Raw genomic sequence first — 20,986 nt, 5'->3', positions numbered from 1 at the left:
TGATTTGCCAGGATCCAATTAGTACTGTCGCAGATGGCTGGAAATCTTACCCAGCCGGGACACCTCTTCGCTGGAAGGATCGGGGGACTAAGCCTGGTCAGAGCGTTACCTCCCCCGGGATGCTAGAGGGCAGCCCCCATGGCTTGCAGTGGTGCCTCAGACACCCGCAGGGCTTCATGGGAGATGGGAGTTGTCTATAGCCCTGTTGGGATCTGGAGGTGCCGCCAGGGGGCGCTGCAGCTGTTCCTGAGTGTGCTGCCGGAAGTGGGGCAATGAGCACCTGGAGCACTTCCGGGTGCCTTATATAAGGGGCCAGCGGACAGTACTCGGTGAGCCAGAGTCGGGTGGACGAAGCTTGTTGAGGAAGAGTGTAGGTGAAAAGAGAGAAAGAGAAAGAAAAGAAGGTAAAGAGGAATATTGTGCTTGTGGACTCGTGGGAACAGGGAAGACGTTCTCCATGAGTGAAGAAAAATAAAAGCACTCATGTTTTTATAAGTATGCCTCCCCTGTCTGTCTGTGTTGGGTTGGGTGGCTGGCACGCCCCCTAGTGGTTCTGTCACAGTACGTATCTGGGCTTGCTTTTCTGTAGCGTCACTGTAGTTATTTTGTGATTGATGGAATTAGGAACAAACTACCAAAGCATATGTGTTGAAGCAAAATCCGTGACAACCTTCAAGAAGCATCTGGTGAGATACTGGGATAGCTTTGTCATTAGTTAAACAAATTAGTCTGATGCCCTGGATGGTCTCCTCTCGTTTGACAGTTCTCTAATTACTAGTTATGATCCAATTTGAATGTGTCAGGGTTTGTTCTATTTAATTTGATTTATTTCAATCAAATTTCATTTGAATATTGTTATTTTTGTCGTTTTAGGTTGTCTTCCTTTTTGTGAACACTGCTGTGTTGTTGACAGCAATGGCACTGTTCTTAAACCAAGAGAGACTGGAGCTCAATTACAGTGTGGCACATTAAATCTTTAGTTTCATTCAAATCAGTAGCTTCATTCCCATTTTTCCACTCACATCTGATCTTTCTAGAGATGTGTGATCCACAAAAAATGATATGGAAGCATGTTTGTTCATCCAAATCCTTGACATGTTACAACTGCCTGTCCAGGTTTGTCTGTCGTGTCCGCAGGTTTTCACGCACAGATAAGGTAGTGATAACTGCACACAACCCAACAGCTACGATCTTTTGTTTCCCATTTCTCTTCCTTACCATCATGAGCTGATGAATTCTCAAACATTCCACACTGAAAACACTGAAGTAGCACAGCAACCAGCATTCGTCCATTAGTTCGCATCTGTCGTGATGAAATTGTTTTTATTCGGCTAGGTACTGATTCTATACACACTCGTATCAGAGTTGGATCACTTGCAAAATGAATTTGAATAGTCAAACAAGTAAAAAAAAATATCAAAAACGAGATAGAAATCTAAATAGCAGTGGTGTGAACATTACAGTAAAATACAGGTGCTTCTTCATACAATAGCATACAGAGATCAAGGAAGAATTTGTTTTTCGCTTCAGTGTCTCCTAACATTATGTTGGTCCTTCCACATCTCTGGTCCAGCAGGTTTCTCTTACTATCCTCGGCTGTAGTGTGACTTCCAGGCTCTCTTCATTAATACCTCAGGCATTCTCATTTCATCGGATTGGCCGGCCCAGCACTGACTCAGTTGTGGAATGGCCAATAGGGGGAGGCAGCTTAACGGCCGAGGTCTCCAGGACACTGAACAAATCCAAATCGTATTATAGGATATCATCTACTGTTGAACTCTGCTCTGTACTTGTAATATTTCTATTACACTATTATATTGTATTGAAGATGACTTGTGTTCTGCTCTGTGTATTGTGTTTTATTGACCCCCTTCTTTATGACACCCACTGCACGCCCGACCTACCTAGAAAGGGGTCTCTCTTTGAACTGCCTTTCCTAATGTTTCTTCCATTTTTTGCCCTACAAGGTTTTTTTTTTTTTTTTGGAAGTTCTTCCTTCTCTTCTTAGAGAGCCAAGCCGGGGGGCTGTCAGGCATGGTCAGTTAAAGCCCATTGCAGCACTTCTTGTGTGATTTTGGGATCTACAAAAATAAATTGTATTTTATTGTATTTCAAGCCAGTGACACATGCAAACTTCTGAACTCATTACAAGGTTGTGGACAGTTGGAGTCTATTCTAAAATCACACGGCTGATCCACAGCAGTCTGTGTGATAAGGTCCCACATGAGAGGTTGGGCAACACACCAAAAGAGGTGGGTGCTCAGGGTGTTGTGTGTGGATGAGTGCAGAATTAGATATAAAAATAAAAAAAAAAAAAGTAGAAGGTGATGGGTGCGGGGAACCCTATCAGAACTGGGTGATGTTAAATGTGGCATAAAGAAGGGGACAGTGCTAGAGTTGTTAATATGAATAAATGATTTGGATAGGAATATTGTGACTCAAAGATCACTGACAGGCTCTCTTCATTTATAACTTAAGACATTCTCATTTCATACCATATCTTCTCCTACTGCTTCTGCACTGACGAGACACACTGATCTTCATTTTATGTATTTATTTATCTATCCTTGATATCCAGCTACCTTCAGATATGCCATAACAGGTAGGTGAACACAACCTGAAACTTAAGCTTCTTCAAGTCTGAGATCTTATATTTGCTTTCTGGTTTTAATTTGTATCCTCATATGTGGTTGATGATCCTGACATGACACTGGCTTAAACACAATTGTACCAATGACATCACAAGTCATAACTTGCAGAGGGCAGATCCCTAGCAACGAGAGGGGCACTTTGACAACAGTAACTTAAAATGGTACCATAAATAAATGTCAATGTCGTTGTTGTGGAAAAACTTTGTTGGCAATGATCTGTCCTGGTCTTGGATGTTTCCATCCAGTTGCTGATTGTATTTAGTACAAGGACACCAGCAGATGCGTCAGCCTCAACTACAGTGGTCAGAATGCTGGAACTCTCCGTGTATGTGACAGCAATTCAAACAGGATCAGATATGCATTTATTTAAGGTCAAACTACGCTAAACCATGTGACCTGACTGGTACTTACATCTGTAGTTTCTCCACTTCCTCCAACTGGGAATCCAATTTGCTCTGTTCCATTTATTGCCCCAAAGATCTGAAATAAGGCAAATACATTTGAGGGGAAAGATAAAAAATCAAAACAAAGACAACAGGAAAACAAAAAATAACACCAAAAGACAAAAATGAGTGGAATCATATGCAAAATGATTTTGTGCAGATACAGTTGTGCTTGAAAGTTTGTGAACCCTTTAGAATTTTCTATATTTCTGCATAAATATTGATCTAAAACATCATCAGATTTTCACACAAGTCCTAAAAGTAGATAAAGAGAAACCAGTTAAACAAATGAGACAAAAATATTATACTTGGTCATTTATTTATTAAGGGAAATGATCGAATATCATTCATTGTCTATTGATTTTTAAAGTTTGTCCTCTTTCACAACTATGTGGGCGCAGCCGCAAGGGACAGCTAGTATATATAATATATAAATAAAACGATAATTCATTACATTTATATAGTGCTTTTCTCAGTACTCAAAGCACTATCCACACAGGGAAGCGAACCCACAATATATACTGATGTCCTGACCTCGATGGATGATATTCTTGCTCCTGGGCAGGACTATAAAATGGATGGTGAGGGGGGGGAGACAGGTTTCCAAGACTTTATGCTTCCTAGATATGCTAGGTGGCAGCATTCGAGGGCCGGTACGTCCAGGAATACTGGGAACTACAGTTCAGTTGAACAGCCCTGCTGGGTTCCGTGGGTGCTGGAAATGGCTGTCCCTACTTTGAGGGGCTTTTGCCTGACCTGGGTGCTTCCATTGTGCAGTGTCCTGGCACCAGAAAGTACTTCAGGGCCTAGCATAAAAAGGGCCTCCTACTAAGACAGACAAAAAGACAGCAAGAAGAAAGAACAAACAAAGAAACTGATGAAAGAAGAATTGTGTTTTTGCAGAAAACCCATGAAGGTATTGCTGTGAATATATTTTACATATTATACTATTCCATAACAATTTCAAGCTTGGATTCATAAATGATTTTCACAATAGGCCCTAATTCTTAAGCAGATTTGTGACTTCTTGATTTAATATCTTTACCCCATCGTAGCTTGCTGGTGAGTAAAGCAGCTCAAACGCCTGCTGAAAGAAATCTCTCAGTCCAAAAGTTCGTTTGAAAAGATTTAGTGAAAATTCAAAGCAAACAGTCCACACAAGAATAAAGAACAAGGAATGTTACACACATCGAATAAATGGCAAAAAAAAAAAGGGAAAAAATGTTTCTTCTATAAACTTAGCATTCTTGTGAAACCTGTTGTTTCTATACTTAAAGATGCTTTACTTCACCTTCAGTACGCTCTAAATGTACAGAACTGCACGTTTAATAGAGCTTGTTAACTTTCATACTATTGGGCACGTTAAGGCACAGTTTAAAACTGTGTGCCCTCCATGCCTTACACACAGCAAGGCAGGTCACTAACTGAGACTTTCTATAGTCAGAGAGACAAGAAATAGTTAGAATATACCAATTCAATTCAACTTACGCAGGATGTAAGAACCTCCCATAGAAAAAGCACTAATATATAGGCAAAAATTTAATATAACTTAAATAACTAGCAAATGGCTCTTGCACCCATTTCAATAATGCTCCATTATATTTCCATGGTGTTTATCTAACTTGTTGCTCGGTTTACACATCTAACCACATCACTGTTGACCCTTACCTGAAAAGTTTGACAGGGTTTTATTGAAAATAAAAACTAGATAGAGGTCTGGGGATTTTCACAGAGACACAGTAATAACAAGTCTGTGATAAAAAATTTTGAACCTGAACTAGAAAAATGGTATTCAATGGCACCGACTCTGCAAAAGGGCCAAGATTAGCTCCCGAGTTCAACAATATGTGACTCGCAAGTGTCCTGCATTTGCGGATTAACAGTGAATGTTGTCATTTTCATTCACAGTTTAAGTTGTTATTTCCCAGTTTCTGTGTTTTGGTGTCAATCCACAAATTACAAAACTGAGGTTGTTACATTTTTATTTATGTTGTTGTACAAATATAATTAAGTATTTTTGTCTCACTTTTTATTATCATGTTGACTTTCACTCCATTTTTCTATCTGTTGTGGTTATTTAAGTCTTTATTTACTAGTGTAGGACAAAGTGGGCATTGCCCATTCCGCTAGGCTTTAGTGGCACACCAGGCCTGTTAAGAAAGCCCATTTAACAGGGTTCACCCAGCTTGTGTTCCAAAGTGACTGAACTCTTCGTATGAAGAGACCATGCCGTACTTCATCTGATAACCAAAGATGTACATCAGAGTTGCACAAACATCTTGGCAGAGGCTTCTTTGCAGAAACTTTTTGCATCAGAAAGTGTAAAATGGACTCAAGCAAGAACAAAGACCTACAATTCAAAGAATGACAACTTCCTGTTGAGTGAAAGTTGGGGCTACTGGATGCCTTTGTTTAGTTTTTATTTTATTAGTTAAGTTTATTTAAGTAATCTGCTGTCTAGTCTAATTGACAGTAGTTGTTACTGTGTCGTTATCTGTTGGAAGTTCGTTTTGTTGGTTTTTTATGACATCTGAAAAATCCGGTGTTTATCTGGTTGCTGACGATCTGCCTTCTCTAGCTGGCAGCTTTCTGCAATGCAGATTAACCGACTGCTTCTTTGGAGCATGTTTATCTGGATTATCCTGTTTTTCATACTTCATCCAATTACATCGATATTCCAAAAATGTAGCGACATTTCTTGAACTTTGGTTTCACCCCTTTGAGCCACCAATGGCACTATATCAGCACCTGGATATTCTCCGTCATTCTCGTCATTCACAGCGGGTCTCGATGGAACTTCAACTATCATGACCAAAAGCCGATATGATCTTTCTTCTTTGCTTTTCCTCGACCTTCACGGAGATCTACACAAGCTGTTGACCACAGTGTTCTAGTGAACCTGGTGAGGTTGGCTACGGCAACACCTGGTAAAAACAAACGTGCCTTTGTGCCGTTTAAGTCCGTTCACTCACCAATAAGGGTCCCCTACTGTAAGATCTGCTAAATGGCTATAAGCTTGATTTTCTTGGACTAAGAACTGGCAACAAGCCAATGATTTGTCACAGCTTAATCAAGCTGTTCCTCTGGGGTTTGTTCATCTGTGTCAATCCCCGTGCCTCTAGTCGGGGTGGCAGCCTTGCGATACTCTACAATGAGAAGTGGGGAGTATCCTTGAAGACTAGGCTTCATTTGAGTCCATTAATAATAATATTTTTCTCATCAATGGACCTACTTCCACTATACTTGTCACTGTTTACTGAGCTGAATAAGGACTTTTTAAATGAATTGTCGGAGTTTGCAAATTCCCTTTATTCCATACCCTCTAATGTTATTTTTCTGGGTGATTTTAATATACATACAGTTAGGTCCATAAATATTTGGACAGAGACAACTTTTTTCTAGTTTTGGTTCTGTACATTACCACAATGAATTTGAAATGAAACAACTCAGATGCAGTTGAAGTGCAGACTTTCAGCTTTAATTCAGTGGGGTGAACAAAACGATTGCATAAAAATGTGAGGCAACTAAAGCATTTTTTGAACACAATCCCTTCATTTCAGGGGCTCAAAAGTAATTGGACAATTGACTCAAAGGCTATTTCATGGGCAGGTGTGGGCAAGTCCGTCGTTATGTCATTATCAATTAAGCAGATAAAAGGCCTGGAGTTGATTTGAGGTGTGGTGCTTGCATGTGGAAGATTTTGCTGTGAAAAGACAACATGCGGTCAAAGGAGCTCTCCATGCAGGTGAAAGAAGCCATCCTTAAGCAGCGAAAACAGAAAAAACTCATCCAAGAAACTGCTACAATATTACGAGTGGCAAAATCTACAGTTTGGTACATCCTGAGAAAGAAAGCAAAAACTGGTGAACTCAGCAATGCAAAAAGACCTGGACGTCCACGGAAGACAGCAGTGGTGGATGATCGCAGAATCATTTCCATGGTGAAGAGAAACCCCTTCACAACAGCCAACCAAGTGAACAACACTCTCCAGGGGGTAGGCATATCGATATCCAAGTCTACCATACAGAGAAGACTGCATGAAAGTAAATACAGAGGGTGCACTGCAAGGTGCAAGCCACTTATAAGCCTCAAGAATAGAAAGGCTGGATTGGACTTTGCTAAAGAACATCTAAAAAAGCCAGCACAGTTCTGGAAAAACATTCTTTGGACAGATGAAACCAAGATCAACCTCTACCAGAATGATGGCAAGAAAAAAGTATGGAGAAGGCGTGGAACAGCTCATTATCCAAAGCATACCACATCATCTGTAAAACACGGTGGAGGCAGTGTGATGGCTGCCAGTGGCACTGGGACACTAGTGTTTATTGATGATGTGACACAGGACAGAAGCAGCCAAATGAATTCTGAGGTGTTCAGAGACATACTGTCTGCTCAAATCCAGCTAAATGCAGTCAAATTGATTGGGTGGCGTTTCATGATACAGATGGACAATGACCCAAAACATACAGCCAAAGCAACCCAGGAGTTTATAATTGATTAAAGCAAAGAAGTGGAAAATTCTTGAATGGCCAAGTCAGTCACCTGATCTTAACCCAATTGAGCAGGCATTTCACTTGTTGAAGACTAAACTTCAGACAGAAAGGCCCACAAACAAACAGCAACTGAAAGCCGCTGCAGTAAAGGCCTGGCAGAGCATTAAAAAGGAGGAAACCCAGCATCTGGTGATGTCGATGAGCTCAAGACTTCAGGCTGTCATTGCCAGCAAAGGGTTTTCAACCAAGTATTAGAAATGAACATTTTATTTCCAGTTATTTAATTTGTCCAATTACTTTTGAGCCCCTGAAATGAAGGGACTGTGTTCAAAAAATGCTTTAGTTGCCTCACATTTTTATGCAATCGTTTTGTTCACCCCACTGAATTAAAGCTGAAAGTCTGCACTTCAACTGCATCTGAGTTGTTTCATTTCAAATTCATTGTGGTAATGTACAGAACCTAAATTAGAAAAAAGTTGTATCTGTCCAAATATTTATGGACCTAACTGTATGGACACCGTTACTAACACTTTTATTAGGAGTTTTATATCATTTTCTCGGTAGTATTGGTTTGCAGCAATTTATAGATTTTTCCCACTCACTCTGAAGGCTATATTCTTGATCTTATCTGTTGCTCTGGTGTTATTTCTTATAACTGTACAGCATCTGACCTGTTGAACTGGTGTCCTTTAATGTCAACTTAATATTATTTAAATCAAACCTACTCTGTTCTATTGATTTAATGGCCTTCTCTGATGGAGTTGACAGCCTGCCCAGCAGCTACACTTTATTTAACCCCAGATGAAATGGTTTCCCACTGCAGTGATGGACTATACAGTCTTTTAGATAACTCTGCTCCTTTGAAAACCCGGACTCTCTTTCACCCACTCTGTCCCCTGGTTTACCCTACAATGACTCTGTCTTAAAGCTAAAGGTTGGAAGGCCTTTATATAAAGACGGGCCTTGCTATCCATAAGAATATGTATGATGAACACAGGTGCTATTATAAGGGTGCTCTGTCTGCAGCAATAACTGCATGTTATGCAACACTAATTAGGTCTCGTGAAGGGAATACTCAGACTTTATTTTCTACTGTCAACAACATCCAAAGCCTACCTAACAATCCTCCACCTCAATTCTATTGCACTGATCAATGTAGCTCTTTCATGACCTTTTTATTTTTTCTCATATAGGGAAAGTATTGTAATCATCCAAAGATTCGATGTCGATATTTTGATGAATCTCGACGTTTTAGATCTCCCTGACTTTCTCGTATGCGAAGAATAGGGAAAGTATTGGAATCCTACAAAAATTCCATTTGAGTATGAAAATACCATTTTTGGAATTATGTCTGTGTGTGTATACGTAAACACGATTAACTTGAGTACACTTTCATTTAGGTTAACCAAATTTTGCATACAAGTATTAGGTAGAAAACATAGTATTCTATCAACTTTTGGGCTATTTCTCTTAACTGGAAGTGGTACTTTACCTTTTGTTCATGCTGCTGCAGAGTCCGATTTATTCAACTTTACCTTTATAATAAATGTTCACTATATTATTAATTTGATTTGTTGTTGATGGTTCTTTAATGTATATAATACAAAAATATAATCATTGTCTTGCGGTTTACTCCTCAAACATCCATCCCCATATCTGAGTATACGAGAATGTCAAGGGGAGACCAGTCCTGATTTATTTAATAATACAGTTGGAAACATCCACCAGAGGCTGACCTCTTTATGAAACTCTGCACATGGAACATTTTATGATCCCCCTTCTTCTTTTCTTTCTAATTTTAAACTCCAAACTGTGGAGGAAATATTATAAAATCTAAACCCTCTACCTGTCAGATGGATCCACTTCCTACTCATGTGGTTAAATCCTGTTTGCCTTCTCTTTCTTCTTTAATAACTAGCTTCACACAATCTCTGGTCTTGTTCCTTTATCTTTCTAAATGGCTGTGACATCTCCAATCCCAAAGAAATCTGGTGCAGATCCCTACAACGTAAATAATTATCGTCTGATTTCAAATTTACTATTTCTTTCAAAAACACTTGAAAAAACTGCTGCCATGCAAGTTCATTTTCACCTTACTGACAACTAGGGAATCCATTCCCGAGAACTTGGGAATCCCGCATGTCATTCCCGGGAATGACACAGTGCACGGGCATCTCACATGTGAACGGCTTTAGAACGACTGACACTCATTTTTAATAAAACTACTGCAATATGTTGACACAAATAAAAGACTAACCTCATCTACAAGCAGTTCATCCTGTCATATAAGTACATGTATCTTTAGTTGCGGTAATAAGAGCGTAGAAAGCACAATGTGTCCAGCATGTGGTCGTCCAGGCGAGAGCGCACCTTCATGCAGAGTACGCCAGCCGCTGACAAAGCACGCTCTGCCTCCACTGAAGTAGCTGGCACAGTCATCAGATACTGATACACTTGTTCTAAACAACGCCTGCGTTTGCCATTTGCTCTGAAACACCGCCATTTCAGCTTTTACTGATGCATCCAGTTTCTTGTCATCACTCTGTGATGGCAAGTTTCTTGGCATAGATAATGTGGATGCAACAGACTGACGCATTGCAATTTCAAGTTGCTGTTCAAAGCTGTTGTGTGATGAAGTACAAGCTGCAGCAATGGTGGCACCTTAATTATTTTCAACTATAACTCTGTTATTTCTTGATCGATTTTTACACTTTTACACGCTATATATGCGAGCTTGGTCGTTCCCCTTTTTCCGAGAATGAAAAATGTCCGGGAATGGATTCCCTACTGACAACCATTTGTTTTCTCGTCTGTTTCACAGTACAGAGACAGCCCTTGTTAAAATCACCAATGACTCTGGGCTGTTAACCATTCTTGTATTCCTTGATCTGAGCCCTGTGTTTGACACAATCTCTCACGATATTCTCCTAGAGAGATTAGAATCAATTGGAATCACTGGCACTCCACATGCCTGGTTTAAATCTTATTTCTTGGATTGTACTCAGGTTGCACATTTAAAAAAAAATCACAACTCTGCTCAATTTTTAGTGGTATACCTCAAATCTCCATCTTAGGCCCCTTCTATTTATTATTTACCTTTTGGTCATATTTTTAGGAAATCTGACATTCATTTCCACTGTTATGCTGAAAACACCCAGCTTTATCTGGCCGGATTCCACTCTTCCCCTCTCTTCCCTGTTTGACTGCTTGCAGGAAGTTAAGTCATGGTTGTCTACTAACTTTCTCAAATTAAACAGTGATAAAACAGAGGTTCTTCTGGCAGGAACTAAAACTGTTTTGGCCAAAGGTGACAATATTTCTGTGACTATTGATAATTCTGTAATCTTTTCTTCCTCTCTGGTTAACAGTTTAAGTGTCACTCTCGATAGTACCTTAACATTTGAAGCACATATTAATATTACTCAGTCTGCACATTTCCATCTACGCCATTTCTTTCAGCTAATAGCACTGCCATTCTTGTACATGCTCTGGTTACATCTCGTATTGATTATTGTAATTCTGTGGTCTTTACTCACAAACTCGTCCATGGTTCAGAATGCTCCTGCTCATATCACTACCAGAACCCCTTCTATAGAATACTGTACATCACTCTTGTCCTTGCAGATAGATAGATAGATAGATAGATAGACAGACAGACAGACAGACAGACAGACAGACAGACAGACAGACAGACAGACAGACAGACAGATAGATAGAGACTTTATTAATCCCAAGGGGAAATTCAAAATATGTTTAATCAATTACCAGCATTGCCGAATGCAAAACAAATGATTGGATTAACCAAGTTAAATCTTTCCTCCTTCCCACCTTATTATGACTGTCCCTGGGTGGGCAAGTTAAAATTCATTTTCATCGTCCTACACTAGTGACCCAGCCATTCAGCATCATTTGCCCGGGAGTCTTCAGTGCCCATCATATCATTATTAGGATGCAAAAATGGAGAAATCTCCACAAAAAAAGGCAAATTAATAGTACAAACAGCAAAATGAATTAAACTTTAAAAGCTACTGCAATAATACAATTATTTATAATTTTTTAATGTAAATTTCACACTGCTGTACTTTTCTGAATGTACAAACATGAAGTTAGCAAAAAATTAGCTAACTAAACAATAAAATGAATTAGAGATAAAAGGATGGGGTCCCCCAGGACTCCTATGGTGGTAGATATGAGTCCAATCTTCATGAACAGTCAAACATGCGTGAAGTTTGTGCATGTCAGTTGCCCAGAACCATAACGTCTTAAATGAAACCATCACCCTGACTCTTCAGGTAATGTATATAGACCAAGAAAAATTTTAAAAAGTGTTTCATAAATGGGGATGAATCGTGGGTTCAACACTATAGCCCAAATAACGACTGAATCAACAGAAGTAGGTCGATTCTTCAACACCAAGGTCCAAGCCAGGGCCAGCAAGCATATGATGTTGAGGGTTTAGCTCATATCGACGACATAATTTACTTTGAGCTTTGCCACAATGAATGTGTGAAACGTGTCGATAAAACCAGTCAGACGCCCACTCCTTCTGCTTCACGACAAAGCCTGGGCTCTCACAGCGTGGATTACAAAGGCTGCTCTGCAAAACTAAGGTTATGAGGAGGTGTTACACTTACCGTCTGCTGCAAAACAGGCCGACCCTATGAGACTCCCATTAAGTCCTCAATCTGAAGAGCAGCCTTTGTGGGACATGTTGTGTCAATTATGAAGTCAGCTACTGAAGAGCGAGTGCACAAGCGAGACAAGATGAGTGACATATAAAGTGTAGTGAATGTTAAAAAAAGTTGGTTTACTCGCGTGTCTCTTAATAGGCCATGCCCAGAACTTTTGCATCACCCCTCATAGTTCTAACTGATGTCCGAATTGCTTTTGAATCCCCCTCTCCCAAACCTACTAACCTTCAACATGTCTGTCAGATAGGTGGCAATGCTCTTCAGCACCATTCTGTTGGGATTTTGCTTAGTGTTCTTCTTTGCTGCAATGTAGTAATTGGACTGGCTCACCAAAGCTCTCATCTCTTCCATGGCACTACGGGTGTCAATGTTGTCACACAGGGCTGCATGTACTGAAGCTTTTTTGTCATAAAAGCTGGCAAAATAATCAAAAAACAGAAGAAATTAAAATGGGAGGCTATGCCGGCAGTGCAGCACATGACTTACTACAATCAACCCGACCATGATCATTTTCATCAGGGCTCGTGTGTCTGCAGCATCAAGATATGAGCCCACCAAACTTCACCAGTATGGAAAATGAAAAGTCAAGCAAAATGACGCCTTTTATTGGCTAACTAGAAAGATTCCAATATGCAAGCTTTCAAGGCAACTCAGGCCCCTTCTTCAGGCAGGATGTAATCTATGTAATGACATCTTTTCTGAAGATGGGGCCTGAGTTGCCTCAAAAGCTTGCATATTGGAATCTTTCTAGTTAGCCAATAAAAGGCGTCATTTTGCTTCACTTCTCATTACATCCATAACGGTACAACACCCTATTACTACCAGTAAGGAAAACAAATAATTTAACAAGTACAAGTCTAAGTAATATGGTAAATAGCGCTGTAGCTATACTCCACAAATCTTCTGGGGGCATTTTGACTTCCACCCATGTTGCAGTCACACCCATTATTACTAAGTGTTTTGGGAAGCTGGTCCTGGCCCTAACACCCCCACAGAGAAGCTCAACCCTGCTGAGGCCTGTGACCACTGCCAGGAAGGCGCATGGACATTTGTGGGGCTCTATTTGGCAGTACTTCTGCCACACCCGGAAGTGCTGCCGGAAGAAGCTCGTTGGACACCTGCGAGTCCTTCCGTGTGTCCTATAAAAAGGAGCCAGCATCCAAGAGCCAGAATCGTGAGGTGGAGGACTGAAGGCAGCAGCAAGGTGCTTTAGTGCACTGTGTGAGGTGTGTTGTCAAACTTTATCGGGGTGCATTCGGGGTCTTGTGGTGTACCATCACTTGTAGGTCACTTATTAGTTTGTGCTCTTGTTCTATGATATGAAAAGAATCATGGATTGTGCGCACAATGGTCACCTGTGAATGAGCCGCAGAAATGCCCGTTCTTGCTGCAGGCATAGCTTTAATAAAAGACAAAAAACTATATATTTTTTTTTTTTTGAGAATAGAATTTGATAGATAGAGAAAGACAAGGTCTCATATTGATTTCTGTACAAGCCTCAATCATGAAACGTCACTGATTTTGAGGTTTGATTGACATTTTTGCCAAGATGTGGGGGTGCAAGGTGGGGCTGAATTGGATACACCACCTGCTGCTTACTCTCAGCCCATCTCTCCTGCTGGCAGTCCTGGCAGTAGTGCAGCAATTTGAACTGTGCGGCACATCTGTTTTTGAACTGCAGTACAGGTGTTAATGGGGGACAAAGCTCATCGACTGGGTTTCGTTACTTACAGTAGCGGTATGGATTTTTGGGGCAAATGCAAAGCTGTTACTGATTTACTACTCAATCTAAATAAAAAAGCATCTGAAGACCACCTCTAATATATTTTTGTGAAAATAAAAAGCAAATGAACTGCAGTACATCATTCCAAACAGAACACAACTGAACTGGTCTTTATTTTTATTCTAACTGTTAAATTGAGGTGAGGGCAATGTGTCACAACTATGCAAACGCTGCCACCAAAGTTGTCTCTAAATTGTCCCTTTGGGGGTCTACTACATGAAAAAATGTTCACATAACCTTTTCCAACTGATAGATGTAATATTGGAAATACAAGCAATGTGATATTATTTTATACATGAAGTGCCTTCACTTTACAGTTTCAGCTTTCTATAACCTGTGACAAACCAGCATTTTATTCACTTTGATTTTGTCACTGCTTGGTGGGCTTAGTGCCCATCATAACATATTTTGTGTTGCACTATACTCTGATTTAAGTATCGTGTGTCACAAACCACTGATCTACACAAGAGCAGCTGCACAGCACTTTACAAGCGTGTCATTATTTACACAAAGCACTTTTCTCTGAGGTCTTGAGATTAGCTGCTTGCTGCAAAGAAATAATCATTAACTCCACTAATAGACATTCAACAAGTCATAGTGTCCTTAAGACAAGTGCTCCAGCAAAATGCCTTTCATGCATCAGATAGCAAGAAAATACACTTTGCACAGATGGCTGCTACTTGTCTAGAGGAGATAAAGAGGCACTGGGATAGCACTGACCTGAACAGGAAAGGCTGACTGCGGCACTAATGCTCTCTAAATTATAAACACTTTCTGCACACTTTAATTCTAAAAGATAAAATTGCCAATTTTACCCAATAATCTAAACACAGTACAGTAATCCCTCACCTATCGCGGGGGTTACATTCCAGAGCCCCCCACGATAGGTGAAAATCCGCGAAGTAGCGACCTATATTTATTTGATTATTTATACATATTTTAAGGCTTTATAAACCCTTCCCACACTCTTATAAATCTTTCTCACTCTCTTGTTAACCCTTCCCACACTCTTATAAATCTTTCTCACTCTCTTGTTAACCTTTCCCACGCTCTTATAAATACTTCCTATGCTCTTAAACACTTTCTACATTCTTAAACACCTCAGACCAACACTGCACACTGCACGCAGCGATCAGACGTCAATGTGTCTGCACTCGCTTTGTGAAGGGGGGCAGCTGAACTCACTCTGAGCAGAAATGGACTTTGTGCTGCTTCTGCCAAAATGCCTGCTTGTCGCTCTGCGCGTTTAGAAGGAGGAGGAGTGTGTGTGTGTGTGTGTGTGGGTGTGTGAGAGCTGAACGCACCTTCGCTCAAACCCCCCCTCCCCGGAAGCGCAGTACGCTCCTGCCACTTCGCATTGTCAAGGGGGTGGGGAGCTGAATGAACGCTAAGGAGAAGTGGACTTTGTGCTGCTTGTCGCTCTGCGTGTCAATAATTTAAAAGCCTGTACATCACCAATTTTCCTGTCTCACTGTCTTGTCTTGCGTGAAGCTAAAATGTTTTATAATAGTGAGATGTTACTCATATCCTTAGCCCGACATCCACATATCATATGTGTTAACAAAGTGTGTTTTATAAGTTTATATGTGTTTAAAGCATGTGGGATGGGTATTTTAAGGCTTAAACTATAAAAATGTTTATTTATATGGTCTTTCTATATCGCGGATTTTCTCCTGTTGCTGATGGGTCTGGAACATAACTTCCGCGATAGGCAGGCAATCACTTGTATTTAAAAACCCGCGAAGTCGTGAATCCGCGAAAAGTGAACCGCGAAGTAGCGAGGGATTACTGTAACTCATAATGACAAAGTAAAAGCATGTTTTCAGAAAGGTTTACAAATTCATTAAACATCAAAAAGATCATTCCTAGAAGTATTCAGACCCTTACGTCAGTACTTTTTAGAAACTTCTTTGGCAGCAATTCCAGCTTCAAATCGTCTTGGGGAGGTCTGTACGAGCTGCGCACACCTGAAGCTGGGTAGTTGATCCCATCCTTCCTGGCAGATCCTCTCAAGGTTTGTTAGATTGGTTAGGAAGCGACTGTGAACTGCCATCTTCAGGTCTCTCCACAGATGTTCTATGGGGCCACTCAAGGACAGTCATACATTTGTCCTGAAGCTACTCCAGTGTTGTCTTGGCTGTATGCTTTGGGTCATTGTGATGTTGAAAGGTGAGCCATTGCCCCAGTCTGATGTGGTGTGCACTTTGGAGCAAGTCATCTTCAAGGATCTCTCTGTATTTGGCTTCATTCACCCTTCCCTCAATTCTGACCAGTCTTCATGTTACTGCTGCTGAGAAGTACTCCCATAGCTTGACTGTTTCGCCACTACATTTCACCATAGTGTTGGCATTAGGCAGGAGATGAGCAGTGCCTGGTCTTCACCAGACATAAGGCTGGGAGTTCTGCCCTATGTTTTGTTCATCAGACCAGAGAATCTTTTTCCTCCTCCACTCAAAAGTCTTTTATCACGAGGTATGAGTTAAGTCGTATCTCACTGAGCCTGTCAAGGTGTGATGTACGAGAGAAGCCATGTCTCAGTATACAGCCTCTACAGAAGCAGCCAGCTTCCTGGTAAGCTTTGCTGCCAAATCTCAGTGATCTACTAATGTGCTGCCATCTAGTGGATAGCAATAGTTGTTATTTTTTTTTTTTTTTGGTGGGAACAGTTTGCAGAAAATAGTGTTATCTACTCTCTATATAAAAAATCCTAAGCCTAAAAGTGAAACAATTTTGTGCAGTGATTTTATGTGATGTTTTTTGTCACGCCTTAAATCTGGCTTATTTTAAAACCTACATACCTATATATGTTTGGTATCATTCTTTTCAGGATTTATCGAACTTTAATGTGATGATGTTAGCTTTTCAGATTTCTTATTCTGTTTTTAAATTATAAACTAAAAAATATCAAGAACTCACATCTCGCGAGATGAGACTTAACCAAGAGTGCCAAGAGATTTAACCATGCCCGGGGCCCAAAATAAAAGACAAAGAGTAGGACAGCTGCTGTACTGGCTTTTAAATGTTCAAAGCGCCGCACGAGGTGCAGATCACGTGGCACGGCACCAGCAGCAGCAAGCCAGCACCTGATCGAGCAAAGTGGAGGTAAAAAAAAACTATTTGTTTCCCAGTGTATCACCATTTAAGAGGGGGTTTCGAAGGATGACTGCGCCTCTTTGGGGTACGCTCAGCCACCCTCTTCAGAACAACAGCGGCAGACTGGCCGCAACAGGGGGTTGGGCACTGAAGGCACCAGGAGGGATTGCCCCCATAGTAAATAATAATAATTATTCTTTACATTTAATAGCATTAGAGCTGAACACGATCAGATACAGTGCCAACATTTGACTTTGAAGCATACCTACCTTCTACTTGGCCAGAGATACCTTGGAAACTGTTTACATTTTTGGCAAACAGATCACAGCTACATTCTCGCCCCTGAGAGCAAAACCAAAAATATTGTATATCAAGAGGCCCTTGGATACGAAAGTTATCAATATAAATTCTTCTCAATACAAATTATTACATTTAAAAATTTATTTATTTTTTTTTAACTGATTTTTAAAGTTTGTCCTGTTTCACTACTACGTGGGAGGAGCCGTGGGGGACAGCTAGTTTATTATAAATGCATAGACCTACAGTGCAGTGCCCTGTTAATAAATGGACAAGCAGTAAATGTGTTAAATGGCTGTCTGGCAAACTCCAAATGGAATCTACGCTACCAGAGACACCTGATTGATGGACCGCTGCTGAGATGGCTGTTTTTCCTACAGGTTCTCCCATCTCAAAAGAAGACTTCTGCAGCTCTGTCAGAGTGACAATTGGGTTCTTAGTCATTTTCTTTTAGAGTAGTCATTGGGTTCTTCATCAAGGCCCCTCTTGCCCAGGTACTCAGCTTGTCTGAACAGCCAAGTCTGAGAAGAGACCTGTTGGTCCCAAACTTTTCCATTTCACAATTATTGAGGCCACAGTGCTGGGAACACTCAAAGCTTTACAAATGGCTTCATCCCCTCGCCCCTCACCACTGCTTGTTTGCAGAGACTTCCTTGGACTTCATGGCTTTATTTTTTGTCCTGACATGGAGTGTGAATTATGGACCTTCTATACAAAGGGACATGTGTGCCTTTCTAAATGATGTCTAATCAATTCAGTTTGCCACAGGTGAACACCAACCAAGTTCGCAACACATCTCAAGGAGAATTAAAGCAACCAGAATACACCTGACCACAATTTGGAGTGTCACAGCAAAGGGTCTGAATGAATACTTCCAGGAACGAGAGATTTCAGTTTTTCATATTAATAAATATGCAAATCTTTCTGTAAACCTGTTTTCTCTTTGTCATTATGGACTATTGAGTGTAGATTGATGAGTAAAATTAGGCACATTTGTGTACTGAAAATGAAATCTACAATACAATAGTGTGCAGAAATATATGCAGAATACTTTCTGAATCAAGCATATGCCTCCCATTAATTAGCAATAACTTTTATTATTCTGTGTGGGATTAGTTATAATTAATACATTTAACTTGTAGTACGAGGGGCAGTCAAGCTAAAGTTAGAAAATGGGATTTACCAGAAAATGGAACAAAACTGATGCTGTCATTTCTCAATGTTGTCTCCACCCTTCTCAATGCACTTGAGCCACCTGCCTGGAAGTGCCAGCAGAACAAAAGGTTTCATCTCGTCCTCTCAGCCACTTGTGCACCCGAGTTATTGTCGAACACTTCATGCCGACGGGTACTCCAGTCACTAGTGCGAGTTACTGTGACTTGCTGGAAACCACTGTGAAGCCTGCTATTCGATCCAAGCGGCAGAGACTACTGTCTCAAGGGGTCCTTTTGCTGCCAGATAATGACACACACTGTTAAGAACACCAAGGCTTGTCTGGAGAAACTGAAGTCTGAGGTATTGCCACATCCTCCTTATTCGCCAGATTTGGCACCGTGTGATTTCCTTCTTTTTGGACTGCTAAAAACATCTGGGTGGTCGTTGATTCAAGACAAATGACAACGTGAAGAAAGCGGTGCATGAGTGGTGGCGAGGACGAGACAAAACCTTTTATTCTGCTGGTACTTCCACACAGGTGGCGCAAGTGCATTGAGAAGGGTGGAGACTCCATTAAGAAATGACCTGATCAGTTGTGTTAAGGTTAGTTCCCTGTGTAAATGATAGGGAGGTCAGTGGAATGGTGAGGATGCAGGGAGGAGAGTTGGCCAAGGTGGATGAGTTTAAATACTTGGGATCAACAGTACAAAGTAACGGGGATTGTGGAAGAGAGGTGAAGAAGAGAGTGCAGGCAGGGTGGAATGGGTGGAGAAGAGTGTCAGGAGTAATTTGTGACAGACGGGTATCAGCAAGAGTGAAAGGGAAGGTCTACAGGACGGTAGTGAGACCAGCTATGTTATATGGGTTGGAGACGGTGGCACTGACCAGAAAGCAGGAGACAGAGCTGGAGGTGGCAGAGTTAAAGATGCTAAGATTTGCACTGGGTGTGACGAGGATGGATAGGATTGGAAATGAGGACATTAGAGGGTCAGCTCAAGTTGGACGGTTGGAATATGGAAGAAGATGATCCGCTGTGGCAACTCCTAACGGGAGCAGCTGAAAGAAGAAGAAGAAGCCTGACTCCCCCTCGTACTTGGATGTTGTACCGTGTTAGCCATTATGGATGTAGTGAGAAGTTAAGCAAAATGACACCTTTTATTGGCTAACTAGAAAGAGTACAATATGCAAGCTTTAGAGGCAACTCAGGCCCCTTCTTCAGGCAGGTCATAATTATGTGATTACATCTTGCCTGAAGAAGGGGCCCGAGTTGCCTCTAAAGCTTGCATATTGTACTCTTTCTAGTTAGCCAATAAAAGAGGGTCATTTTGCTTAACTTCTCAATACACTTAACTTGAATAATTTTCAAATCTTAATCCAAAACCTCCTGCAACTCCGGACATACTCAATGAAGACTGTGACAGCCAAGAAAGGAATATTTGCAAGCATGTTTTAATACCCAGAGAGCACAAAGACAATTAAATTGCCCACCAGTTAATGTCCCATAATAAGCAGTTTGTAATTTCAATTAATTTTAAGTGAATTCCGTTCATCAATACTTTTTTTGATTATTTTTTATTATTTTGATTATGTTAAAAAAAAAATGACAGAACGGTCTTGGACCAACCCGTCGACTAAACCCCTCTTTATTTGAAAAGTCACTTACCTCTTGTTCAGTTCAATTTCTGGAGCTTCCCACTTTTCAAATTGCCCAGTGATATCAGTGGGAGCCCTTAAAATATCCTTCACATTCAGAAAGAACTCCTAAGACAGAGGAGAACATGAATGCAAAGTTGGTGGTCTTCATATCTCAGACATTGAAAGCAACACAAATTGTTGGTAACATTTTAATTGAGCAAATGAGGAAAATAAAATTGTATTTGATATACCAGATGGCCACCTCCGCCATTGTAAACTTTTGCAGCATCAAAGAGCAAATTTGCCGACATATTTAATTCCCCTTCATAGAAGAGAATGCATCATAACAGTCGTGACAATGTTTTCTTTTAAATGTGAAATGTAACCCCCTGGAGTCCACACCCAATGAGCCACAAGAGCTAAACTGTCAAGTCTCATAACTCTACTCCCAAATTTGAATGCAAGATACAGCAAATAAAAATCAAATCATTTAATCCTTGGGTGGGGGTTGAACTGAATTTAGTTTTGTTAAGTTTGACTTGATTGTATGGAATGTTACATGCTTTAAAAAAAAATCAGTAAAAGTTAAAAAAAAAAAAAAAAAAAAAAAAATCATTTACAGTAATCCCTCGCTACTTCGCGGTTCACTTTTCGCGGATTCACGACTTCGCGGATTTTATATGTAAGCATATCTAAATATATAACGCGGATTTTTCGCTGCTTCACAGGTTTCTGCGGACAATGG

At 40.6% G+C, this 20,986-nt stretch overlaps 1 protein-coding gene across 2 annotated transcripts in view; it reads right to left on the bottom strand.

Annotated features, from left to right (window-relative positions):
* The window catches only part of cars1 (cysteinyl-tRNA synthetase 1), a 118,335-nt gene that overhangs the window by 24,336 nt on the left and 73,013 nt on the right, over positions 1 to 20,986 (bottom strand). For both annotated transcript variants that reach the window (XM_028796020.1, XM_051923454.1), the window contains 3 exons: positions 20,270 to 20,367; positions 12,504 to 12,693; positions 3,063 to 3,131 (listed from right to left, as the gene is read on the bottom strand). In XM_028796020.1, coding sequence (XP_028651853.1) covers positions 3,063 to 3,131; positions 12,504 to 12,693; positions 20,270 to 20,367 — 357 coding nt within the window. The remainder of the gene's footprint in view (positions 1 to 3,062; positions 3,132 to 12,503; positions 12,694 to 20,269; positions 20,368 to 20,986) is intronic.

This window comes from Erpetoichthys calabaricus, chromosome 2, assembly GCF_900747795.2.
Source record: "Erpetoichthys calabaricus chromosome 2, fErpCal1.3, whole genome shotgun sequence".
Lineage (NCBI taxonomy): Eukaryota > Metazoa > Chordata > Cladistia > Polypteriformes > Polypteridae > Erpetoichthys > Erpetoichthys calabaricus.
This window is presented reverse-complemented; position numbering and strand designations above follow the sequence as displayed.